This window comes from Mustela nigripes, chromosome 1 (genome assembly GCF_022355385.1).
Source record: "Mustela nigripes isolate SB6536 chromosome 1, MUSNIG.SB6536, whole genome shotgun sequence".
Classification (NCBI taxonomy): domain Eukaryota; kingdom Metazoa; phylum Chordata; class Mammalia; order Carnivora; family Mustelidae; genus Mustela; species Mustela nigripes.
In genome coordinates this window covers 42203788-42231684 of record NC_081557.1, presented here as the reverse complement: position 1 = coordinate 42231684, position 27897 = coordinate 42203788, and the positions used below count along the sequence as shown (strand labels likewise).

At 36.0% G+C, this 27897-nt stretch overlaps 1 protein-coding gene across 2 annotated transcripts in view; it reads right to left on the bottom strand.

Moving 5' to 3' along the window:
* Nucleotides 1-27897, bottom strand: part of STK33 (serine/threonine kinase 33) — a 150351-nt gene that overhangs the window by 65376 nt on the left and 57078 nt on the right. For both annotated transcript variants that reach the window (XM_059389000.1, XM_059389008.1), the window contains one exon: nucleotides 915-1305. In XM_059389000.1, the coding sequence (XP_059244983.1) occupies nucleotides 915-1139 (225 nt within the window). In that variant the 5' untranslated portion in view covers nucleotides 1140-1305. The remainder of the gene's footprint in view (nucleotides 1-914; nucleotides 1306-27897) is intronic.

Sequence of the window (27897 nt, the reverse complement as noted above, 5' to 3'; positions counted from 1 at the left end):
CAGGCAAGTCTCCATAATAACCTGCATCACAAATCTAACAGAACTTACCTAATGACTCTTTAAAATCACAAGAGAAGGCATCTTCAGAGTTTTCTCAATCACCCTTGTTTCAAAACATAATAGTCATCCCCAGTAGATTATATATAAAAAATTATTGACCATTCACAAAATATCATTTCAATGAAAACAATCTAGTAACAAGACACTCAGAGATGCCTATATGGCAATAACTATACCATAATACAAATTAAAAATGATAATTTAAGGTGAATTTTTGAAAAATGTGCAACTCTGAGGACTGGGAACCCAATTTTTCTTAAACTTACTGCTCTCTGTCTCCAAAGTTGTTTTGTATCAACTACAATCTTCCACCCTTGCCTCTTCTCTATAAAGGTGGAAGATACCCAAACCAGTCCAACCAGGTAGTCATAGATTATAATTAATGCAAATTGGTTTTGCAAAGTATATTGGGAATCCCATCCAATATCCCAAAGCATACTGGGATATCCCATCCAGATAACAAGGAATTGTCTTAAATAATAATCACCCCATATTTAACTACAACCATAAATCCCATTCTGCATAAGTTGAAGAAAATGCCCCCAAATTCAGATTTAATCCAACTTGAAAACCAATTCATTTCTGCAAAAACCATTAAAAAATAAAGAAGCTGGAATAACATTCCAAATTATTCATTATTCTGGCAAATAACTAATTTGGTAGTAGATGGAAATATCATAAAAGAAATTATTAACCAATTTTGCTCACCTCTTATGTAAGAAAGAATGTTCCTTTAATAGTTAAGAAAGCAGTGAATTAGTGGACAAGGGCCCAAGGGATACAGATGAATCTGAGGATGGGATTAGGAAATGAGAGGCCAATTTATGTTGGGATAGAGAATCTTCAATATTTACCATATCTTTCCCAGAGGAACTATCTGTGCTGGCTTGGTTTTCTTTTTTCCTCTCCGGGGAAACCATAAACTCTGAGCTGCCAATGCTTGATCCTTGGGACATTTCCACCACAGACATCGGAGAAAGCCTTGATTTACAGGGACATACCAAAAGTGAACCTTTCTTAGAAGTAGATGAACAGTTGGAGCATTTTGTGGATTTTTTATCAGAGCCACTATTGGCCATTTGCTTAACTCTGCAACAAAAGCAACTTGAAAAAAAGAAGTTTCCACTCTTTGAGGAAAAGAACCAGACCAAATGGGATGAGGTAAGCTGATGGTGAAAACTGTAACTTCCAGTTGGTGAGGTCCTCAGGGTAATGATGCACTACACCTACATTCACACATGAGACCTGTAGAAAGAAAAGAAATATAATTTAGAAAGTTCTTTCTTATTCTGTCACACTCCTATAAATCAGAGAAAAACTAGGAGCTAGCCCCAAAAGCATCCTGCCTAGAGATGAAAAGTTAACATTTTCAGCAAAATTAGGACATATTTCTAAAAACCAATGATGGTCATCTTTCAAAACTTAATTCTTTAACTCCAGACATTTTATTTACTTAACAATTGAAAGAATCATTTTTGTCCAGAACCATAAAATTGCTGAAAAGCATGGTCTAAGGAAATCAATTTGGTAGGCTGACATCAATTTAATTTTTTTTTAGTTCTAAGAAGATAGTATGAGTATTTTGTATAGATCCATGGTAATTTCAACAAAACTTCTAATTATAAAGATATATAGGTGGAGAATGTTTGTGTACTGGTACGTACTCAGTCACAGTATAAGGTATTGTTTGTTGAAATATAATTAACATACAGTACTATATTACCTTTAGATATACAGTGTAATGATTCAACATTTATATTCTTTACAAAATTATCACCATGGAAACTCTAGTTTATCTGTCACCCTTTATTACAATATTATTGACTATATTTCCTGTGCTGTATTTTTTACATTCTTGTGATTTGTAATGAAGTTTGTTTTAACCCCTTCAGCTGTTTTATCCATCCACTACACCTTCCTTCTTTTTTTTTAATTATTAAAGAAGATGTAGTCCGTATACACTGTGGAGCATTCAGAAAGGATGAATACCCAACTTTTGTAGCAACATGGACAGGACTGGAAGAGATTATGCTGAGTGAAATAAGTCAAGCAGAGAGAGTCAATTATCATATGGTTTCACTTATTTGTGGAGCATAAGAAATAACATGGAGGACATGGGGAGATGGAGAGGAAAAAGGAGTTGAGGGAAATTGGAAGGGGAGGTGAACCACGAGAGACTATGGACTCTGAAAAACAACCTGAGGGTTTTGAAGGGACGGGGCAGGGGGGGAGGTTGGGGGAACCATGTGGTGGGTATTAGGGAGGGCACGGATTGCATGGAGCACTGGTTGTGGTGCAAAAACAATGAATACTGTTACATTGAAAAGAAATAAAAATTTTTTTAAAAAAATATTTTTATTAAAAAATATTTTTATTAACATATAATGCATTATTTGCCCCAGGGGTACAGGTCTGTGAATCTTCAGGCTTACACATATCATACTCACCATATCACATACCCTCCCCAATGTCCATAACCCAACTACCCTATCCCTATCCCCCCCACCCCCCCAACAACCCTCAGTTTGTTTTGTGAGATTAAGAATCTCTAATGGTTTTTCTCTGTCCCGATCCAATCTTGTTTCATTTTTTCCTTCCCTATCCCCCATGACCTCCTACCCTGCCTCACAAATTCCTCATATCAGAAAGATCACATGAGAATTATCTCTCTGATTGACTTATTTTGCTCAGCATAATGCCCTCTAGTTACATCCACGTCATTGCAAATAGCAAGATTTCATTTCTCTTGATAGCTGCATAGTATTCCTATATATATATATAGGAATACTATGCAGTATAGTATACTATAGTGTATATAGTATATAGTATATATATACAGTATATATATATCTCTCTGATTGACTTATTTCGCTCAGCATAATGCCCTCTAGTTACATCCACGTCATTGCAAATAGCAAGATTTCATTTCTCTTGATAGCTGCATAGTATTCCTATATATATATATAGGAATACTATGCAGTATAGTATACTATAGTGTATATAGTATATAGTATATATATACAGTATATATATATATATACTATGTGTACTATGCAGTATAGTATACTGTATACAGTATACACTACAGTATACACTATATTATATACAGTATCAGTATACACTATAGTATACTATCTCCATAGTATACATAGTATATATACATATACATATGTATACATACATATGTATATGTATATGAGCTGAGGTCAAAGAGGTTGCTGCCTGCGTTCTCCTCAAGGATTTTGATGGATTTGAGGTCCTTCATCCATTTTGAGTCTATTTTTGTGTGTAGTGTAAGGAAATAGTCGTTTCATTTTTCTGCATGTGGCTGTCCAATTTTCCCAACACCATTTGTTGAAGAAACTGTCTTTTTTCCATTGGACATTCTTTCCTGCTTTGTTGAAGATTAGTTGACCATAAATTTGAGGGTCTATTTCTGGGCTCTCTAATCTGTTCCATTGATCTATGGGTCTGTTTTTGTGCCAGTACCATACTGTCTTGATGATGACAGCTTTGTAATAAAGCTTGAAGTTTGGAATTGTGATGCCACCAACTTTGGCATTCTTTTTCAACATTCTCTGGCTATCCAGGGTCTTTTCTGGTTCCATATAAATTTTAGGATTATTTGTTCCATTTCTTTGAAAAAAATGGATGGGATTTTGATAGGGATTGCATTAAATGGGTAGATTGCTTTAGGTAGCATAGACATTTTTTTTCACAATGTTTGTTCTTCCAATCCATGAACATGGAACGTTTTTCCATTTCTTTGTCTTCCTCAGTTTCTTTCATGAGTACTTTACAGTTTACTGAGTATATATTATTTGCCTCTTTGGTTAGATTTATTCCTAGGTATCTTATGGTTTGGGGTGCAATTGTAAATGGGATCAACACCTTAATTTCTCTTTCTTTTGTCTTGCTGTTTGTATATAGAAATGCAACTGATTTCTGAGCATTGATTTTAAATCCTGACACTTTACTGAATTCCTGTATGAGCTCTAACAGTTTTGGAGTGGAGTCTTTAGGGTTTTCCACATAAAGTATTATATCATCTTCAAATAGTGATAGTTTGACTTCTTTGCTGATTCGGATGCCTTTTATTTCTTTCTGTTGTCTAGTTGCTGCGGCTGGGACTTCTAGTACTATGTTGAATAGCAGTGGTAATAGTGGACATCCCTCTCAAATTCCTGACCTTAAGGGGGAAAGCTCTCAGTTTTTCCCCATTGAAAATGATATTCGCTGTGGTTTTTTCATAGATGGCTTTGATGGTATTGAGGTATCGGCCCTCTATCCCTACACTGTGAAGAGTTTTGATCAAGAAAGGATGCTGTACTTTGTCAAATGCTTTTTCAGCATCTATTGAGAGTATCGTATGGTTCTTGTTCTTTCTTTTATTAATGTATTGTAGCACGTTGATTGATTTGCAGATGTTGAACCATCCTTGCAGCCCAGGAATAAATCCCACTTTGTCATGGTGAATAATCCTTTTAATGTACTGTTGGATCCTATTGGCTAGTATTGTGGTGAGAATTTTTGCATCCACATTCATCAAGGATATTGGTCTGTAATTCTGCTTTTTGTCTGGTTTTGGGATCAAGATGATGCTGGCCTCATAAAATGAGTTTGGAAGTTTTCCTTCCATTTCTATTTTTTGGAACAGTTTCAGGAGAATAGGTATTAATTCTTCTTTAAATGTTTGGTAGAATTCCCCTGGGAAGGCATCTGGCCCTGGGCTCTTGTTTGTTGGGAGATGTTTGATGACAGCTTCAATCTCCTTATTGGTTATGGGTCTGTTCAGGTCTTCTGTTTCTTCCTGGTTCAGTTGTGGTAATTTATATATCTCTAGGAATGCATCCATTTCTTCCAGATTGTCAAATTTGCTGGTGTATAGTTGCTCACAATGTGTTCTTATAATTGTATTTCTTTAGTGTTGATTGTGATCTCTCCTCTTTCATTCATGATTTTATTCATTTGGGTCCTTTCTCTTTTCTTTTTGATAAGTCTGGCCAGGGGTTTATCAATCTTATTAATTCTTTCAAAGAACCAGCTCCTAGTTTTCTTGATTTGTTCTATCATTCTTTTCATTTCTATTTCATTGATTTCTGCTCTGATCTTTATGATTTCTCTTCTCTTGCTGGGGTTAGGCTTTCTTTGCTGTTCTTTCTCCAGCTCCTTTATGTGTAAGGTTAGCTTGTGTACTTGGACTTTTTTTTGTTTCTTGAGAAGGCTTGTATCACTATATAGTTTCCTCTCAGGACCTCCTCTGCTGTGTCCTAAAGATTTTGAACAGTTGTGTTTTCATTTTCATTTGTTTCCATGAATTTTTTCAATTCTCCTTTAATTTCCTGGTTGACCCATTCATTCTTTAGTAGGATGCTCTTTAGCTTCCATGTATTTGAGTTCTTTCCAACTTTCCTCTTGTGATTGAGTTCTAGCTTCAGAGCACTGTGGTCTGAAAATATGCAAGGAATAATTTCAATCTTTTGGTACTGGTTGACACCTCATTTGTGGCCCAGGGTGTGATCTGTTCTGGAGAATGTTCCATGCGCATTAGAGAAGAATGTATATTCTGCTGCTTTGGGATGGAATGTTCTGAATATATCTGTGATGTCCATCTGGTCCAGTATGTCATTTAAGGCCTTTATTTCCTTGTTGATCTTTTGCTTAAATGATCTGTCCTTTCAGTGAGGGGGGGGGTGTTAAAGTCTCCTACTATTTTTGTATTATTGTCAATGTGTTTCTTTGATTTTGTTATTAATTTGTTTATATAATTGGCTGCTCTCATGTTAGGGGTATAGATTTTTAAAATTGTTAGATCTTGTTGGACAGACCCTTTAAGTATGCTATAGTGTCCTTCCTCATCTCTTATTATAGTCTTTGGCTTAAAGTCTAATTTATCTGATAGAAGGATTGCGACCCCCAACTTTCTTTTGATGTCCATTAGCATGGCAAATTGTTTTTCACTCCCTCACCTTAAATCTGGAGGTGTCTTTGGATCTAAAATGAGTTTCTTGTAGACACTATATTGATGGGTCCTATTTTTTTAATCCATTCTGATATGCTGTGTCTTTTGATTGGGGCATTTAGTCCATTTACATTCAGGGTAAATATTGAAAGATATGAATTTAGTGCCATTGTATCACCTGTAAGGCGACTGTTACTGTATATTGTCTCTGTTCCTTTCTGGTCTATTTCTTTTAGGCTCTCTCTGCTTAGGGGACCCCTTTCAATATTTCCTGTAGGGCTGGTTTGGTATTTACCAATTCCTTTAATTTTTGTTTGTCATAGAAGCTTGTTTTCTTTCTTTCTTTCTTTCTTTCTTTTTAATTTCAAACTTTTAAAATATTTTTTAATTTATTTTTAAAATTTCTTTTCAGTGTTCCAGAATTCATTGTTTGTCCTAGAAGCTTTTATCTCTTCTTTCATTTTCAATGCTAGCTGGATATAGTATTCTTGGCTGCGTATCTTTCTCATTTAATGCTCTGAATATAACCTGCCAGTCCTTTCTGGCCTGCCAGGTCTCTGTGGATAAGTCTGCTGTCAATCTAATATGTCTACCATTTTATGTTACAGACCTCTTGTCCCAAGCTGTTTTCAGGATTTTCTCTTTGTCACTAAGACTTGTAAGCTTTACTATTAGAAGACGGGGTGTGGACCTAATTTTATTGATTTTGAGGGGGATTCTCTGTGTCTCCTGGATGTTGGTGCTTGTTCCCTTTGCCATATTAGGGAAATTCTCTATTATAATTTGCTCCAATATACCTTCTTCCCTTCTCTCTCTTTCTTCTTCCTGTGGGATCCTAATTTTTCTAATACTTGTTTCGTCTTATGGTATCACTTATCTCTTGAATTCCCCCCTCGTGGTCCAGTAGTTGTTTGTCTCTCTTTTGCTCAGCTTCTTTATTGTCTGTCATTTGGTCTTCTATATCACTAATTCTTTCTTCTGCCTCATTTATTCTAGCAGTAATTACGCTCTATTTTTTATCGCGCCTCATTAATAGCTTTTTTAATTTCAATTTGGTTAGATTTTAGTTCTTTTATTTCTCCAGAAAGGTATTTTATTTCTCCAGAAAGGGATTCTCTAGTATCTTCCATGTCTTTTTCAAGCCCAGCTAGCACCTTGATAATCGTCATTCTGAACTCTAGTTCTGACATATTACCAATGTCCATATTGATTAGGTTCCTAGCCATTGGTATTGCCTCTTGTTCTTTTTTGTGTGTGTGGTGAGTTTTTCCACCTTGTCATTTTATCCAGATAAGAATATATGAGTGAGAGAGTAAAATACTAAAAGGGTGACAAAGATCCCAGAAAAGTATATGCTAACCAAATCAGAAGAGACCCCAAAACTGGGGGGAGAAGAAAGGAGGGGAAATTTTAAATAAATATAATATATATTATATTAATATTAAATAATAAATAATATTAATTAAATAATATTTTATATGTATATTAGGATGGTGAATAGAACAGAGCCACCCACTTGATTTTGGGTGTATTCTGGTCTCTTAGAAGAAACTACCTCCCAAAATTTTAAAGAAAGAAAAACTTATATATACAAAAATAAGGGTCAACACGATGAAGGGATGAAATATGACTGTAAAGATGGAAAATAAAAGAAGATTCATCCCAAAAGTGGTTGATTTTCTCTTCCTAGAATTGCTGCTCTTCTCTTCTGTCTCCTATTGAGTTTGTATGTGTTCAGAATGGTTTGATACCTATCTAGCTGAACTCCTGGGGCCTAATGCTATTTCAGTTTCTTACTCCTCAGCCATCTTGCTTCCTCCTCCTACCCCTTCCTTCTTAATGTGGGTTGTGTGGCAAAAAATAAAAAATAAATAAATAATGGGCTTAAAAATACTGGTATAAAACATTTATTACTAGGGTTTCATATTTTAAGCCTCAGCTTATTATTACAGCAAATTCATATTAATGCCTTTCAAAAAGGAGTAGATAATTTGATTTTATAAAACTACTTATTTGTGAAAGTTCAAAGGCAATATTAGAAGTGTATTCAATTTTATACTCAAATAGCAACAAAGGGAACTCTTGGGTGCTATTTTTCCATGAGTGTAGAAAAAGGTATGCCCAACATTTTGCCTAAGGAGAGTTATTGGCAGCTATCTGGTGGCAAGTTGGAGAGATGTGAGCTGAGAAAGGAGAGAGAAATGTGTTCTGCAGTACATATAAGAGAATACCTTGAGAAACTTCCAGAAGTAACTGGGAGTACATTATGATGGTTTTTACCATACCATTTTGTATATTACATGAAAGTATATTTTGTACTCCCAGATTAATAAAGCTAGAGATATATGGAATATACCTTTGCTCTTTGAACTGGAATAAACTTGACCAGAAGAGGAAGTTATATATCTTTATATCCTTTGAGAAATGTCTTTCTAGTTTTAGTTGTCTAATAAGACTGGTTTTCTAGGGGCACCTGGGTGGCTCAGTGGGTTAAGCCTCTGCCTTCGGCTCAGGTCATGATCTCAGGATCCTGGGATTGAGCCCCATGTTGGGCTACCTGCTCTGTGGGGAGCCTGTTTCCTCCCCTCTCTCTGTCTGCTTCTCTGCCTACTTGTGATCTCTCTCTCTCTGTCAAATAAATAAATAAAATCTTAAAAAAAAAAAAAGACTAGTTTTCTAATCAGAAGTGAGGTCTACCTCTTGTCAATTCTTACCTATTGTAACTTTCATATTTTTCCCTTATTGGATCTTTTGATATATTGCATTGTTTAAGAAGGTTTCCTGATATTAAGGCATTCTTACACTTACAGTATGAACCCTATGTAATCACAATGGATGAGTCTTCAAATGTTAAAAAACAGGTACATTTATATTTTGAGCTTTCAGTTGTATTCATAAATTAAACTAGTCTATAATTATCCTTTCAGCCATCTTTGTTAACTTTGGATACAAGGTTCTGGATGGTTTCATCAAATAAGTTGGGTATCTTCCATCTCACAATGTTTGGTAACAATTTGCATAGTTTAGAAACTACAAGAAAATCTCCAGGCACATAGGATTTTATGAAAAATATTGCTAGTAGTTTATCCAATATTTATTCTTCCCATAATTCTTTACTAAGAGGATCCTGATTTTGACCAGGACTACAATGTACTCATCAAAATCCTCCATTTCCCCACCTTTTATGTAGTTTAGAGATGGCCATGTGACTTATGACCATGAACCTTATAGAGTGCAAGCAAAGCCGTATTTTTAAAAAAATCATATTCTTAATCCTTTATTAAAAAATAAAAAAGGGATAAAAATAAATATGAGCAGTCAAATCAAAAACAGAAAAACATGATTAACGAATAAAATTTTAAGATGAACGGAACAAAGAACTGTACTTTAGTTGACTTTTGCCTGTAGGACCCCAAATACACAGACTCCTCACTACCACTCAGATTTCATATTTTATATCACCTTCCTTGCTCTAGATATGCTAGCATTCTCACTGTTCCTCGAATATGTCAGCCCTATTCCATTCCTATGGCTTTAGCCGTTTGTTTCCTTTGTCCAAGATGCCTTTCCCACAGACATATACACAGACGCTCCCTCTCTTCAAGGTGGTTTCTGCTCACTTGAGCAAACCTTTCTAACCACCTCATCAGAAACTGCAGGCCCATTCACTCTGTCCTCTTACCTCCCTTCATTTGTATTCATAGCACATATCATTTCATTCAAGAAGTTCTGTATCAAAGTTCCTTCCCACTTTTAGGGACCAGATAATTCTCATATAAACTATTTTGGAGTAATAAAACACCATCCAGTTCATTTCACTCAGCAAGAATAACCAAAACCTGACTAGGGCAGTTTCTCAAAAAAGGAAAAGACCTTACAACCCAATCTTACTTGTGAATAGATACAAAAATCCTAAATGCTATACATATATTTACCGCAGGTAATGTGTACAGCATATTTTAAGAATTTAGATAGAAAAAATGGGCAAGTCATCCCAATAAGTATGACCTCTTATCAAAGTTGTGTGAAAAAAATTTTCCTGCTGTGATCAAAACTCACAATGGCAAACACTGGAAAAGGTATATAAAAAGTACCCTCCAGACAGGTGGAGGGAAAAAAGAATGCAACCGAGGCCACTAAAACACACACACACACACACACACACACACACACACACACACACTCTTACAAATGTCAGACCTTGTTTTTTCAAGTATAGGTAGCAAGACAAAGAAAACTCAGAATGTACCTATATACACTTTGCAAAATGATTTAACTTCAGGCTTTAGAAGAAAATGCTTTGCATTTCAAGTTAAATAAAAAGCCTGTAACCATCAATGACTCAGAGCAGTCGAGTAGATCTGCAAATAACAGCTTTTCTGTGCAGGAAAAATTGTGTTTTCTCTCCGCAGGTGTAGAAAAGTCCCAGGTAAGATGTGTAAGGCATTATTTTATGCATGCATTAAGAATACTGACTTTATAGAACTTTTTATAAGAAACTAAAAGAAGGGTTCATAATGTGAAGGTGTATTTAAAGTGTAGCTAAGTCCCTTCAACATAAGCAGTACTCCTAAAACATGCTAACCATATCCTTCAAGTTTTACTCTATTTCTATCTACAAACTTTCAACAGAATTGGTACATATTAAATTTCCCATTTTCAAGATGGCTTTTTTTTGTGGATCTAAAAACAATTCTTTTTCTTAGCTTTGCTCAGAAAGCATTTCCTTACATTTTTCCATCAATTTCTCAAAATAAATCATATTTTCATCATATCACTGACACTGATGTAGACTTCTAAGGACTTTCTTGCTCCAGTTTCTGATTTATCTGTTGCCCTACATGTTTTTAGGAGCTATACTCAGAAGGCACAGGAGTTCCTATTATTCACTGAGTTTCTTTTCTACTCTCCAACCTCCCAACCACCGCATCTGCCAAAGTAATGTTCTACTTTCTCGCCACAGCGATTCTAAAACAATGAGCTGAATAGCCACATGCAAAATTTCTTGACAAGAATTAGATTTCAAATTTAATTTCTTTTTGGCTGGCTGGATTCTAATCATTTTAGCTTAAAAACCAAAAGAGAACAAATGTTTACTCACATTTATTTCTTTCTCATTTATGAATTGATCTGAAAGATTTGTTACTAAAATAAATCTACTATCTAACAGGCCAAATGATGTCATTCATATTTTAGAGGCATAAAATTAATCAAGTGTTGCAAACCTATCCTTATGTAAACTCAAAGATGAATAACTCTTTTCCTATGGAATCATGGAATTGTGTTTAAACAGGACCTGAGGTATGAAAAGATGTATTAGAAAACCAAAGAAGCTTCTGACGTAGTAGTGTTTCTTTGTGTCTCCAAGGACTGGACAACGTGGGTTTTAGACTAATAATGTAAACAAATAAAGTAAGTTCAAATTATGTCAGTATTTACCTGAAGTGTGAGCTTTCTTTTGACTAGAGGTTTTCATTTTATTTTCAGAACTAAGACAAGTCAATGGAACAACTCTGATACAGAAAATCTCTGAGCTTTTATTTAAGCATAAAAAGGTCTCTTACATTTTGTCCCTAGAAGATACACTCACAGCAATTTCCTCAAGAAAATGAACACAAGAATGGTTTTATGAGATATAACTAGCTACAATTTTCTTCCCCAAAAGCAATTTTTAGTTTTCTTTACTAAGACTGTGTCTACAAGGAACCTAAACAGTCAGTCAATTCAGTCAAAAATGTGTTCTATTCAAGTGAAGAAAAAAAAAAACCTGGATTGTCTGACATTATGCAGACCAAGCTGAATGACTGTATATTCACTTTCAACTACTTGTTTTCCCAACACGCTTACAGAGCCTAAAGAGGGGCAAAATGCGCTTCCTACATTGTAGGGCTATATTTTAAAGGAGACCAGCCCTTGCTTACTATTTCCATTAAGGGCATGATTAGGGAAATCAGTCTATGTTGTCTTAGGAGAGGATTTACGGTGTGTTCAGAATTTACATCATTACAAAGATGTTTAAAAATGTTTAATAGCTGATACGTGCTATTGTGTTTTCTCCCCCCTATTTTAATTTGCATACTATACCTCACTGATTGAGCTGTCATCTGGAAGGACGGACTTCAGTGTGGTCCTGCTGACAGTGTAAGACACGAACAGAGATGTCACTAAGAAAGTTTGGCTTCAAGAGCCTGAAGGAAACTAAGAAACCTCGCCCTGATTTTTTCCTGGTTGTCATCCAGTATCTTTTTTGCCATACATTATAAGCGACCTCAAGTCAGGTACCTTTCTGCCAGCACAGGCCCATCCTTGCACAAAATGAAAATTTCTGGGTGTTCATTTTGTGGGAAAGAGCCAGAGACACAAATCACTTGGGCAGAAAAATAGGCAGGTGTATAAGAAGAGTCATCAAAGTAAAGAGACGGGTCCCATGAAAGAAGAGTGTCTTAAAAAGACTGTGAGGGCTCTCTTCATAAGTACAGTGGGGGATTGATGAGGCATAAGGAATTAGGCTTCTCTGTGATTCAAAAAGGGAGTGCCAATCCAAGATAAAAGGGCTTCGTAACATGTAGAACTGTCAAAGATAAAAGGAAAGACGATCTCTCAGTCACTAGACATGTCCAAGAAGAGGCTAGACAGTCGGTTGGCAGGAAACCACAGGTCTCAAAACATAGACTAGCATGTCTTCTGGCTCCTTCTAGCCATAAAAGTCTATAAAGATGAATCACTCCTAATGATCAGCTGAGGTGAAGCAGACATTTAGCGGAACCAAGTGCCAGTGGACCTCACCTCCACTGGGGAGGCTCAATATTATAATGGGGATCTGTTTTCCTACCACAGACCAGGCCACACTAGTTCTAGCCCCCAAGTTCACCTTAGCCAACCTGAATTTCACCTGTAACAGAGCAGCATCGTTAGAATTTACCATGGGCTCAGGGCCATCATGAAAAAGAAGGGGATGAGCTGGAAGGCTGGATGTGCTAAGGAGTAGTGGCCCTGGCTAGGAAAGGAAAAGCTACATAAAATATAGAAGGAAAGGTACCATAAGAAAAAGGAAAAAGACTTCCTTCCCATGCATGAAATTGGAGAATGAAACTAAAGAGTTAGCAAATGGGGAGCACCTGGGTGGCTCAGTGGGTTAAGCCTCTGCCTTCGGCTCAGGTCATGATTCAGGGTCCTGGGATCGAGCCCCAAGTCGGGCTTTCTGCTTGGCAGGGAGCCTGCTTCCCCCTCTCTCTCTGCTTGTCTCTCTGCCTACTTGTGATTTCTGTCTGTCAAATAAATAAATTAAATCTTTAAAAAAAAAAAAAAAAGAGTTAGCAAACGGGCCCACGTGCAGTTAAAGCAGTTGAGATTTAATGCTGCCAATAGATTCTAGAAGAGAAGTAGAACCGCACTGAGCAGTGTGGTATGAACACTCAGCTGTGCTCCACCCAGGATGCTTAAGAGAATAGTCTTCTTGTACTCAGGAATGTGTTTTCCCAGCTCTTCTGAGGTATAGTTGACAAATAAAATTGGAAGATGTTTCAAGTATGCAACATGATAATTTGATATACCTATACATATGCAAGGGTTCCCCCATCAAGTAAATGAACACATCCATCACCTCACATATCAGATACAAACTTTCACTGAGAAGATGAATAAGGTCTGAGAATCTAATGTATAATGCGTGATTATAGTTGATAACATTGTATTATATAACTGAAATTTCCTAAGAGAATAGAGCTTTTAAAAAAAAGCAAATATGTATTTGAGAATCTTAATCCAATTAGCAATGGATCAATAAGATGAAGAAATCAATGATAAATGTGAAAAATTTCCTAGCTTCATTTATTAAGCACTGATTAATAATTTTGCATTAATAAAATATGTTAACACAAACAAAATTGTGTGGTGAGAATGCCTTTCCTGTGTGTCAAATATTGCCAGAAGTACTAAAAAAGAGGAAATGTCCAAAGCCAGAAACTTTCCCTGAAGCTATTTAGTTAGCTAAGAAAATGTGTGATATAATGCTCCAACCCAGATGTTGCATACCATATTAGAAAAGGCATTCTGACCCTCAAGATCATGTTCCAATACCGGAAGCACAATTTAGACATATCCGGGAAGTTTCCCTCCTGTGGCCAGATCTCTGAAAACTCAGCAACTCCAAACAGCCTTACAACAAAACACCAAGAGCAGGTTCCATGATCCCTATTTTAAAGTTTCTGCAGAAGTCATATTAATTTAGTAACAGAAAACAACAACAAAGGCTACTTCTCTTAACCGTGAGCCCCTCTGGGCAGGAACTGCATTCTCTTCACCTTGTCATCTTGTGTCCAGTAGAAGGGCTCCATTAAATAAGGATTATTGATTGAAGGTCATTTACTAATTGAGGGAAACAATGTCTTAGAGCTTACAAATAAAATATTGCAAATAGTGCAAGAGAACATAGTGGCCTGTCATGTAAACAAAATCAGAAAATCTTTGTGGAAGTCTCCTGGTCAAAAAATGTACTACATCCAAACCCTCACTCTACCCTGAAGCTCTCTTTCTGGAGCAAAACATTGAAACCCCCACAGTAGTCCTGACCCCAATCCTCTAAATTTCTACCTGCTTCTGAATGTTTCCCTATCAGATAAGAAGTTATAATTGTACTCCCATATTTATGCTCTACTCAAGACTATGGTTTTCAGGGATCTGAAAAGATATAAACCCATTGTATTTTTTTGAGGGATGGACCATACTGTCAAACTCAAAAAGTTTTCACTAGAGTTCCCAACAACTATAGGCCTTGGTCATAATAAACCTTATTACTAACATCCTTATATTCAACAAAAGATCACTATTTTTGGCAGATGGTATAATTAGCAATAATGGAGTTCATTCTTTCCTTCAAAATAAAACATGTATATCACAGTCAAACAAACAAACAAATCATATGAAATATATTAGTTAACCGTCTCGGGATCCATAGCCACATGACCTCAAGTAAGGATATTTATTTTCTGGAAGAATCTGTTTTCTTCACTCTTCGTGAGGCACACAAACCCCAGACTCATAGCCAGACAAAAGCATTTAGAATATGGTATCTCAGAAATCAATGTGTCATGGCTGTTAATTTCAGCAAGCTAGGAAAGAATGGGGAAATAAGACCAAAAATGTGCTTAATTGCTAGGGTTCTGTAAGTCTGGCCAAAAAGAGTATTTGAAAGGCAATAAGCAAAAAGCACCAGCGGTCCAAGTAGGAGAACAGGCCAACTGAGAATCTCATCATCTAATAGTTTATGTATGTATCCAGCAAACATTTTTTGAATACTTATTACATGCCAAAGGATTGTATTGGATATTGGGAATAAAGACATGGGCCTAACAATGATTATGATAAAGATGACAAATAGGTATGTACAAAGTACAAATGTGATACAAAAGGGGGGTGATCAAGGAAGTAACATAGTCTAATGGGAAACAAAAAATCTTTAGAATGAGAAGAGAACAGAATTCAAACTCTACTTTCCATCACTTAACTAGCTCAGTTCCTCCACATGTAAAGTGGAGTCTTAAATGACTTTTGCGAGGACTAAGTAGATAACACTTGTAAAGTGTCTAGTACTTTGCCTGGTAGATATACTACATTATTGCTTTAAAAATCATTATTACTGACTTGCTGAGGGAAAAGTCACAGAAGGTTTCATGGGACAGGTAATACTCAAACTAAGTCTTAAAGAATGAATTGGAGTCCACCTGGTATACAAGCCAAGGAAGAGCTTTCCAGAGAGAGACACCAGCATATGCAAGGGCCCAGAGTCTACAGAACCAGAAGAGTATTTCCAAAGGTGATTTCCAAGAAAAATGGGAGTGAGAAAGCCCCAACAGGGTTAAGACAAGAAGAGAGAAAAAGCACTTCCCAAAAAGATCAGGGTTAAACAAGAGTGTCTTTGCTGAAGAATAGTGGCTCTACCAGGCACAAAAGACATTATAGAGGGCACGGATTGCATGGAGCACTGGGTGTGGTGAAAAAAATAATGAATACTGTTTTTCTGAAAATAAATAAATTAATTTAATTAAAAAAAAAAAAAGGGACGGAAGGTTCTCGTTCTGAGAGAGCTTCCAAAATGAAAGGGCTCCTATAATTGAATCAGCTGAGGTGGGCCCTTCCAACCCTGACAGTAATCAGCCATAGATCTGGAGTGATTAGAGAGTGGCCACCAAAACACCAACACTAACTCCTCCAGCAAGCATATGAAACTCAGCTGTGGAGGGGACACAGGGTATCAGTGTATCCTGAAAATATAAACTATAAAGCTCAAAAGTAGGAAGACCAGGCTCCAGCCAGTGTAATCAATCAATATCTACTGACATAGGAACAAATTAGAATTTAGTGACAAATTCACTAGAGTCAATGTTGCAATGTAAATTATATAGTTCTAATTAGTTTCAAAGTAACAAAAAATACAAAAGAAACATTCCCACTATAAATCCTACGTAAAATATTAAGTTATTTATTTTATATATACACACACACACACATACACCCCTACTCCAAATTTAGCACTATTACAAACAAAGCTATATCAGACCCAAAAAATAGGATACCAGTATTCTACCATATGGGGTATAAGGACCCCAAATTTCTAAACAATTTATGAACACTAAAATCTTACAAGTCTCAGAATGACTCCATTTTACATGTACAGAAAATTACAGATGAAATGTGTTTGCCTTTGGTAATGAAAAAGAACCCAAGCTTCACTACTGTTAGACCAAGGCTCAAATTCCCCACCCATGACTTACTTAACCTATCTGGTCTCAGCTTCCTCATATGCAAAGTATATATACATAGATGATGTTTATATACTTACATGGCAAAATTGTTATGAGGATGGGATATAATGTATGTAAAGTACTGATACATTGTAAGCACTAAATAAGTGGAAGTTGTTATTATTATTATTATTATTATTATTATTATTATGAAACTCTGTCAAAACCCAATGGATGGAAGCATCAGAAAATTATTTTATCACTCAGTAACAATCTCTCAGTCTAATGCTCCAATATTGTTCTTTGCGAGCTCCAATATACAAATTGTCATCAAATTAGCTCAGAGCTGGCTTATAAAACAATTACAAGGGCTTCCTCAAGATGTATGCAGCTGAGTTTTGAGGAAATGTCTTGCCCATACAGTTACACGTTAAATTCTGAATTCTACAGGCACTCAAATATCCCCTTTATAAGAATTTTATTTTTTAAATAGGTAATGCTGACTAGCAAGCAGAATGTTTTAGACTAGCAAAGGCCAAATATTCTCTCAAAATATTACTAGTTTACGTATTACCTTAACAACTGATCAAAAAGGAATAATATGCAAATGGTTAGGTTTTCAGAGAAAGGAGGTGTCTATATCCACAGATGTATTTACTTGGTGAGTTTTCAAAACCTTGCAATGGAACTGTAAAAACAATGTGATTAAAATCGATAGAGCACATCATTTGCTGATACTGTTGCCCAAGAAAAGGCAATAAGCCTTAGGCATGTTATTACTAGATTACACAATTTCACTGGCAGGTTCAAGATTTTAAAAAGCAACTGAGAACAGAGAGGATTTCTTTTTTGTGGGAGAAGAAATTTTTCTCTTCAATTAAAAAGAAATTTTTTATGAAGAAGATTTAAAATGTCCTCTATAACATATAAAAATAATATTAATATTAAAATTTCCTTGATTTCCTAAAATAAAAATAAAGCTACTTTTGTTTAACAATACTATATCCAACCACATATCAACTTAACAAATACTAGAGATAATTTAGGAAATAGTGACTGTAAGATTATTATTTTTGCAAACTCCATATAAAAGAATATGAAAGTCCAAAAAATGAGCTTCCAAACCTCTTCTGCAAAAAGGAGCAATGATTCTCTTTTCATGTCTTAGTGATGAAATGATAAACTTTTAAATAGATCTTCAAATTCAAAGAATGCTATTTTTATGGTATGCTTTTTAATCAAATTGCAAACTTAGTCATGTAGACATAAATTCATTTGATAAAAAGTGACCAAATAAAACTGAACCTAAAATCAGCAAGTCCTTTTACCCTAGCAAGATCTACTACACTACAAACAGAAAATCTGCAAGTTTTGAATTGCTTTGTAGTGCAAATTCCATAGTAGAAACATCCTTATGTAGCTAAGGAAAGGTGATAGAATCAAACATGTAGTTTTAAGCTTAGGATAGAAAAAAATGTTGACTAGAAGAAGTGATATATTTTAATCATGAATCCCAGTAGGAAATGAGAAGTTAGGCTCATAGAAAGAAATAAATTGACCCAGGCACTAGGCCTACACTTACTAGCTTTTACCAAGTAAACAGTAAAGTCTATTCAAGGGAGTTTAGGTCTTTAGACCTACATCAGATGTAGATTATTTGAAAAAAAAAAAAAAAAAAACTACAAAACACCATACATTTTCTTGCCACTAATGTACATACATACTTACATAAGTACATAATAACTTTATGTCCTAAATAGATAACTATTGAAATAGATAGCTTAATTAATGGAATAATATAAAATTTTCCTCTGTTCTTTCCTCTCCTTTAACCTCTGCATTCAACTATGACAAGTCCATTCTGCTTCCAAAACAATTCTCAAATCCATCCAATTTTCTTCATTCTAAATGTTCACACCAATGTCACCTCTTACCTGGATTAATGCAAGAGCTTGCTAACTGGTCATCCTGATTCCAAGTCAGACCTCTCAACCAAAGCATTCTTCTCACTATAGCCAGGGTGTTCTTTCTAACATCCAAATCTGATCACGTTTCCTTCCAATAAAAATTACTTCCATGGTTCCCAACAGCACAGAGTCCTTAACATGACAAACAGGAGCCTAAGTGATGTGGCTCTAGTGTACTTCTTCATTTCCAACCTATTTCTAACTTAAAGTTTTCCAACCTACAAAACTTCTTTCATTTCCTACAATCCTATGCCTTCTTTACATCTTCCTTCATGCACTCTCAGCCAGGAACACTCTTTCCCATTCTTCCCTTCATCATTATAATTACTACTTTTCCTGCAGATCTCAACTTAGACATCACCTCCTCTCAAATTTTCTTGATATCTTGAATTAAGTTCAGTTGAGTGTTTCCCACTCACTTCAGTTCTCTATACTCACTCGCTCTATCTCACTCTGAATTGTACTTGGTTATTTGTCTGTATCCCTCACTACACCCAAGTTCCCTTAATGCAGCAATAGTATCTATATTCCTAGCTATTGTTTAGCTGGCAAGAGAAAGACAAAACGAAATGTGCTTTTTATAAAGCATATTATTCCTGCAGTATAGAAAATGTATGAAGGGCAAGACAAGACTAGAGATGGAAACACAAGAAAGTCTTATAATAGTTCAGGCAAAGATATAAATGTGGCCTTAATTAGGAAAGCAGCATCAGGGATGGGGAAAATAGCCAGATTCTGGAGATATTTAGGAAATGGAGTAATAGAACTTGGTAAATGATTAGTTATGATCATAGTGAGAGAAAGAGAAAAGTTGGGGTGCCTGGGTAGCTCAGCCAGTTAGGTGTTCAACTCTTGATTTCAGCTCAGGTCATGATCTCAGGGTGATGAGGTTGAGCTCTGTGTTGGCCTCCACCCTCAACAGGGAGTCTGCTTGAGATTTTCTCTCTCTCTCTCTCTGCACCTTCTCCCACTGGTACGCTCTCTCTCTCTCTCTCAAATAAATAAGATAGACGCAAGAGAGGGAACACAAGCAGGGGGAGTGGGAGAGAGAGAAGCAAGCTCCCCACTGAGCAGGAAGCCAGATGTGGGGCTCAATCCCATGACCCTGGAATTGTGACCTGAGTTGAAAGCAAACACTTAATGACTGAGCCACCAAAGTGCCCCTAAATAAATAAATCTTTAAAAGGGGGGAAAAAAGAGAGAAAGAGAGAAAGAAAAGTCAAGAACACCTTGAATACTGAGGTGGATGATCCAATTAGTAAGATAGCAAGAAGTAAGGAGAGGAGGAAGAATAGATTTAGAATAAGATAATCTGTTTGGTTTGGGATATGCTAAGTTAATTTTGCCTTCAGGACTCTGAAAGAGATAAGCCTAAGAAGTAGTAGATATGTAAGTCAAGACATAAAGAGAAATCTAGTTAGAAACTTGGATTTAAGACTTACATCTTAGAAGAGGCAACTGAAATTATGGGTGTAGGTGAGATCACCCGAGAAGGATGCATGGAATGAAAACATAGGAGAGCCAAGGACAGAAAACAGAGGGAAGAGGGCTGCGAAGATGGAAGAGTAGGAGGACCCAAAGCTCACCTCATACCTCAGATACAGCTAGGTAACACACACATCAGTGTAAATAACCCAGAAAATGACCCAAAGACTGGCAGAATGAACTCAACAACTAAAGGTAGAGGAAAGGTCATATTTTTCTCCCATTGGGAGTTGGAGGAGAGAGCTAAATATAGGACTATGGCTTCCCAGAGGAGGGAGAGAGCCATGAGGGTGAAAAAGGGAGAGAAAAAGACTCTCACAACTGGGAGCTCAGAAGGAGAAAATGAATCTCAAATCATCTGGCTTTGACAGCAACAGTGGTCAAATTTCATGAGTTATTACAAGCAGGAAGATTTAAACCCGGAATTTTAAAAATGAGCAAGCTTCATTCTGGAAGAGCCAGGAGGTGACAGGAAGTTGAGCCTCCATCCATAAAAAGACAGAATGACAAACATGACAAAAATGTCAAACAAAGGCTATGGAGATACAGCATAGAAGCTACAGTTTGAAAATTGCCTGAGGCATACAGGAGAGAGCATTATTTACTCATCTCAGAACATGTCTGGGAAGGGCAGTTTTTGCAGAGAGACCCCTCTAGGAACAAAGAAGCTGGCAGGTGTCATCTCTCTCCCCTACCCCCCAGGTATCCACACAGGCATCTGTAGGAACTAGTGTGGCACAGAATTTACTGCCTAACCTGCTTACACCAAGATTTGCCCTTTCCAGTCACTTTTGCCTCAGTCCTGGTGCTGTAGGTCCCCTCCCTGAGAAGGCTAGAACAAAACTTGCCAATACCACATCTCCCAACCTGCACACTTTAGAGGTTTCAGTCCAGGTGAAGACCGTGGTCCCACAGAAGATTAAGGCAAACCTTGTTAAAACTTCACACCCATCCCCCAGCTGGGGATCAATCACTGCCCATAACAGGCAAACTGAACTACTAGAGATGATTGGGCTGAAGGTAAGTGGCCAGGATACAACAGCAGGGTGCAGAGAACAAACAAAGGAGACACACTTGAAGTGCCAGGTTCTGGTGAATAAGGAACACTGGATTGCAGAGCCCTACAGAACCTCTTCTTCATAAGCCCATTACTTTCAAGAACAGGAGAGGTACCTGATTCTCCTAATACACAGAAATAGACACAGGGAGTTAGACAACATGAGGAAACAGAGGAATATTTTCCAAATGAAAGAGTAGGACCTAACCACAGAAAAGACCTAAGCAAAATAGATATAAATAATATGCCTCATAGAGAATTTACAGTAATAATCATACTCATTGGACTTGAAAAAAGAGCAGAAGGCATCAGTGAGACCTTTAACAAAGAGATGAAAAAAAAAGAAGCAATCAGAAATGAAGAACACAATAAATGAAATTAAAAATACACTAGAGGGGAAAAAATATACACTAGATGGAATAAAAAGCAGGCTAAAGAAAGCAGAAGAATGAATTAGTGACCTGGATGACAGAGTAATGGAAAGTAATCAAGCTGAGCAGATAAGAGGGGGGAAAAATCATGCAAAATGAAAATAGACTTAGGAAATGTAGTGATTCCATCAAAGCTAGTAACAGTGCCTTATAGGGATCCCAGAAGAAGAGAGAGAAAAGGGGGCAGAAAATTCATGTGAAGACATAATCGCTGAAAACTTCCCAAAAGGAAGGAAAAAGATACCTAGATTCAGAAAGTACAGAGAAATCCCCCTCCAAAATCAACCCAGGGAGGCCCACACCAAGACATAGTAATTAAAATGGCAAAAAATAATGATAAAGAATTTTTAAAGCATCAAGAAAAAAGAAGACAGTTTTATACAAGGGAAACCCCATAAGGCTATCAGAAGGTTTTTCAGCAGAAATGTTGCAAATCAGAGAAAGCAGCATGATATACTCAAAGTGCTGAAAGGAAAAAAACCTGCAGCCAAGAATAGTCTATCCAACAAGGTTAATTCTTCAGATTAGAAGGAGAGATGAAGAGTTTCTCAGATAAACAAAAGCTAAAGGAGTTCATGAGCACTAAATAAACAAGAAATGTTAAGGGTAACTTTCTGAGTGGAAAGGAAAGGCCATAAGTAAGAGTAAGAAAAGTAGGAAGCACAAAAGCAATAAAAATAAGTATATCTGTAAAAATCAGTCAACTAAATAAAAAAATAAAAGGATGTAAAGTATGATACCATATACCTAAAATATAGGGGAAAGAGTAGTAAAAACAGGTTGAAACCCAAGCAACCATCAACTTAATGGAGACTTCTATATGCAGAGGGTGTTATATTACAAACCTAATGGTAACCATAAATTTAAAAAAAAATAGACATGTAAAAAATAAAGAGAAAGGAACCCAAATATATCATTAAAGAAAGCCAACAAACCATGAGAGAAGAAGGGATCAGAGAAGAACTATAAAACAACCACAAAAAAGTAACAAAATGGCTAAAATGCATACTTATCAATAATTACTTTGAATGTAAATGCACTTAACCTTCTAATCAAAAGACATAGGGTGACAAAATGGATTAAAAAAAAAAATGGTCTTACTGGGGCACCTGGGTAGCTCAGTCAGTTAAGTGACAGCTCTTGATTTTGGCTCAGGTCACAATCTCAGTGTCATGAAATTGAGCCCCATGTTAGGCTCCATGCTCAGTGAGGAGTCTGCTTGTCCCTCTCCCTCTGCTTCTTTTCTTGCTCTAACTCTCTCAAATAAATAAGAAAAGCACAATCTTTATTTAAAAAAAAAATCCAAGACTTATCTGTATGCTATCTACAAAAGACTCATTTCAGACCTAAAGACACATGCAGAATGAAAGTGAGGGAATGGAGAAATATTTATCATGCAAATAGCTGTCAAAAGAAAGTCAGGGTAGAAATAACTTACATCAAACAAAATAGGCTTTAAAACAATGACTGTAACAAGAGACAAAGAAGGAGCACCCAAATATATAAACCAGTTAATAACAAACATGAAGGAACTAATCAATAGTAATACAATAATAGTAAGGGACTTTCACATCCCACCTATATCAACAAACAGATCATCAAGGAAACAGTGGCTCTGAATGACACACTGGACCAGATGGGTTTAAAAGATATATTCAGAACATTCTATCCTAAAACAGCAGAATGCACATTCTTTTCAAGTGTGCATGGAAACATCTTCAGAATAGATCACAAGTTAAGCCACAAAACAAGTCTCAACAAATTAAAAAAGACAAAAGTCATACCATGTATCTTTTCTTTTTTTTTTTTTTTTAAAGATTTTATTTATTTATTTGACAGAGAGAAATCACAAGTAGTCGGAGAGGCAGGCAGAGAGAGAGGAGGAAGCAGGCTCCCCGCTGAGCAGAGAGCCCCATGCGGGACTCGATCCCAGGACCCTGAGATCATGACCTGAGCCGAAGGCAGCGGCTTAACCCACTGAGCCACCCAGGCGCCCCCCATGTATCTTTTCTGATCACAATGCTATGAAACTTCTTAGAAATCAACCATAAGAAAAAATCTGGAAAGAGTATGAATACACAGAGGTTAAGTAACATACTACAAAACAATCAATAGGCCAACCCAGAAAATAAAGAAGAAATAAAAAATTACATGGAGACAAATGAAAATCAAAACACAACGGTTCAATATCATTGGGATGCAGCAAAATCAGTTGTTAGAGGGAGGTTTATAGCAACACAGACCTACCTCAAGAAGCAAGAAAAATCTCAAATAAACAAACTGAACTTGCATCTAAAAGAGCTAGAAAAAGAACCAAAAAACCCCAAACCAGAAGAAGGAAGAAAATACTAAAGATTAGAGCAGAAATAAATTATATAGAGACTAAAAAACAACAACAACAATAACAACAACAAACAATAGAACAGATCAATGAAAGCAGGAGTTGGTTCTTTTGAAAGATCAACAACCTATAGCCAGACTCTTTAAAAAGAGGTATTGGTAGTGGAGAGCAAACAAAATCAGAAATGAAAGAGGAAAAATAACAACTGACACCACAGAAATACAAAAGATGATAAGAGAATATTATGAAAACATATGCCAACAAATGAGATAAACCTAGAAGAAATGGATATACTCTTAGAACACATAACCTACTAAAACTTGAGCAGGAAGAAATAGAAAATTTGAACAGATTGATCACCAGTAATGAAACTGAATCAGGAATCAAAAAGAACCCAACCAACAAGTCTAGGACCAGATAGTCTCACAGGTGATTCTACCTATTCTTAAACTTTTCCAAAAAATAGAACAGGAAGGAAAACTTCCAAATTCATTCTGTAAGGGCAGCATTACCTTGATAACAAAAGGAAATAAAGACACCACTAAAAAAAGAAAACTACAGACCCATATCTCTGATAAACATAGATGTAAAAACCTTCAATACAGTATTAGCAAACTGAATCCAATAATATATTTTAAAAAATCATTTACTACTATCAAGTGGGACTTATTCCCAGGATGCCACGGTGGTTCAGTGATCGCAAATCTGTCAATGTAATACATCACAACAAAAAGAGAAAGAATAAAAACCATGTGATCATTTCAATAGTTACACAAAAGCATCTGACAAAGTACAACATCCATTCATGACAAAAACCCTCAACAAAGTAGGTTTAGAGGGAACATACTTCAACATTATAAAGGCCTTATAGGAAAAACCTACAGCTGACATCATACTCAATGAAGAAAAACTGAGAGCTTTTCCCCCAACATCAGGAACAAGGCAAGGGTATCCACTGTCATCACTTTTATTCAATGTAGTACTGGAAGTCCTAGCCACTGCAATCAGACAACAAAAAGAAATAAAGGACATCCAAAATGGTAAGGAAGAAATAAAACTTTCACTGTTTGCAGAGGACATGATACTCCATATAGAAAAACCTAAATACTCCTTAAAAAAACCTACTAGATCTGATAAATAAATTCAGTAAGGTCACAGGATACAAAATCAATATACAGAAATCCACATTTCTATACACTAATAATGAAGCAGTAGAAAGAGAAATTGAGAAAACAATCCCATTTACAATTGCACTTCAAATAATAAAATACTAATCAAAAATGTTGAAAAATCTGTACTCTGAAAACTATAAAATTGATGAAAGAAATTATTAAAGATGATACAAACAAATGGAAAGACATTCCATGCTCATGAATTAGAAGAACAAGTATTGTCAAAATGTTTATACTACCCAAAGCAATCTACAGATTTAATGCAATCCCTAACAAAATACCAACAGCCTTTTTCACAGAACTAGAAAAAAAATCCTAAAATTTGTATGGAACCACAATCCTGAAAATGAAAAGCAAAACTAAAGGTATCAAAATTCCAGACTTCAAGATATATTGCAAAGCTTTAATAGTCAAAACAGTATGGTACTGGCACAAAATAGACACAAGATCAATGGAAGAGAATAGAAAGCCCAGAAATAAACCCAAGACTATGTGGTCAATTAATCTTCCACAAAGGAAGGAATAAAATGCAATGGGAAAAAGACAGTCTGACAATCTTTCAACTAAGGGTGCTGGGGAAAATGGACAGCTACATACAAAAGAATGAAACCAGACCACTTTCATACACCACACACAAAACCAAAATCAAGATGGAGTAAGGACTTAAATGTGAGGCCTGAAATTCTAAAAATCCTAGAAGAGAACAGAGACAGTAATTTCTCTGACATCGGCCATAATAACACCTTTCTAGATATCTCTCCTGAAGTAAAGGAAACAAAAGCAAAAATAAACTATTGGACTATATCAAGATAAAAAGTTCCTACACAGCAAAGAAAGCAATCAACAAAATTAAAGACAACCTACTGACATTGCAAATGACATATCCAATAAAGAGTTATTATACAAAGTATATAAAGAACTTCTAAAACTCAACACCCAAAAATCAAAGAAACCAATTTAAGAATGGGCAGAAGACATGAATAGACATTTTCCCAAAGACATACAGATGCCCAACAGACCCATGAAAAGATGCTCAATATCACTTATCATCAGAGAAATGCAAATTGAAACTATAATGAAATAACATCTCATACCAGTCAGAAAGGCTAAAATCATTAAAACAAGAAAAAACAAGTGTTGGCAAGGATGTGGAGAAAGGGAAACCCTTCTACGCTATTGGTGCGAATGCAAACTGGTACATCCACTCTGGAGTTTCCTCAAAAAGTTAAAAATGGAACTACCCTATAATCCAATGAACTACTAGGTATTTACCCAAAGAATACAAAAATACTAATTCAAAGGGACATGCACCCTGATGTTTATACCAGCATTACCAACAATAGCCAAATTAAGGAAAGAGCTTAAGTGTCCAACAATTGATAAATGGGTAAAGAGGATGTGATGTATATATACACAATGGAATATTATGCAACCATAAAAGAGAATGAAATCTCATCATTTGCAACAACATGGATGGAGCTGAGAGTATTATGCTAAGCAAAGAAAAGTCAGAGAAAGACAAATACCATATGATTTCACTCATATGTGGAATTTAAGAAACAAAATAGGGGTGCCCTGATGACTCAGTACAGCATGCAACCCTTGATCTCAGGGTTGTGATTTCAAGCCCTACAAAGATTACTTAAAAATAAATAAATAAATAAAATCTAAGAAACAAAATAAATGGGGGAAAGACAGAGAGAGAGGCAAACCAAGACAGACTCTTGACTACAGAGAAAAAACCGATGGTTACCAGAATAGAGATGGGTGGGGAGATAGGTTAAATAGGTGATGGAGATTAAGAAGTGCACTTATGATTAACATCAGGTAATGTATGGAAGTACTGAATCACTATACTGTATACATGAAACTAATATTACACTATATGTTAACTAACCAGAATTTAAATAAAAACTTAAAAAGAAGATGTGGCATATACATAGAATGGAATATAATTTAACCATAAAAAAGAATGAAAGCTTGCTATTTGGAACAACATGGATGGATCTGGAGAGTATAATGCTAAGCAGAAAAGCTAGTCAGAGAAAGACAAATACATGATATCACTCAAATGTGGAATTTAAGAAACAAAAACGAACGAAGGGGAAAAAAAGGAAGGCAAATCAAAAAACCAATACACTTAACTATAGAGAATAAAGAGATGGTTACTAGAGGGGATATAGGTGGGGAATGGGTGAAATAGTTGAAGAGGAATAAGAGTAGACTTTGCTTGATGAGCACTGAAAAATACATGGAATTGTTGATTCACGAATTTGTACACCTGAAACTAATTAGCACTGCATACTAACTACACTGGAATTAAAGTTTAAAAAAGAGCCAAGGACAGAATTTTTAGGAACATCAACTTCTAAAGGCTAACCAGAGGAAGAGAGTCTACTGAACAATGGAAAGGAGTGTCCATAGGGGCAGCAAAAAGGGTGTTTAATGAAGGAAAGACTGGTCAAAAAAGCTAAATGGACCTCAATGTGCAAAAGGAATCCATCAAAATCCTTGAGGAGAACACAGGCAGCAACCTCTTCGACCTCAGCCGCAGCAACATCTTCCTAGGAACATCGCCAAAGGCAAGGGAAGCAAGGGCAAAAATGAACTATTGGGATTTCATCAAGATCAAAAGCTTTTGCACAGCAAAGGAAACAGTTAACAAAATCAAAAGACAACT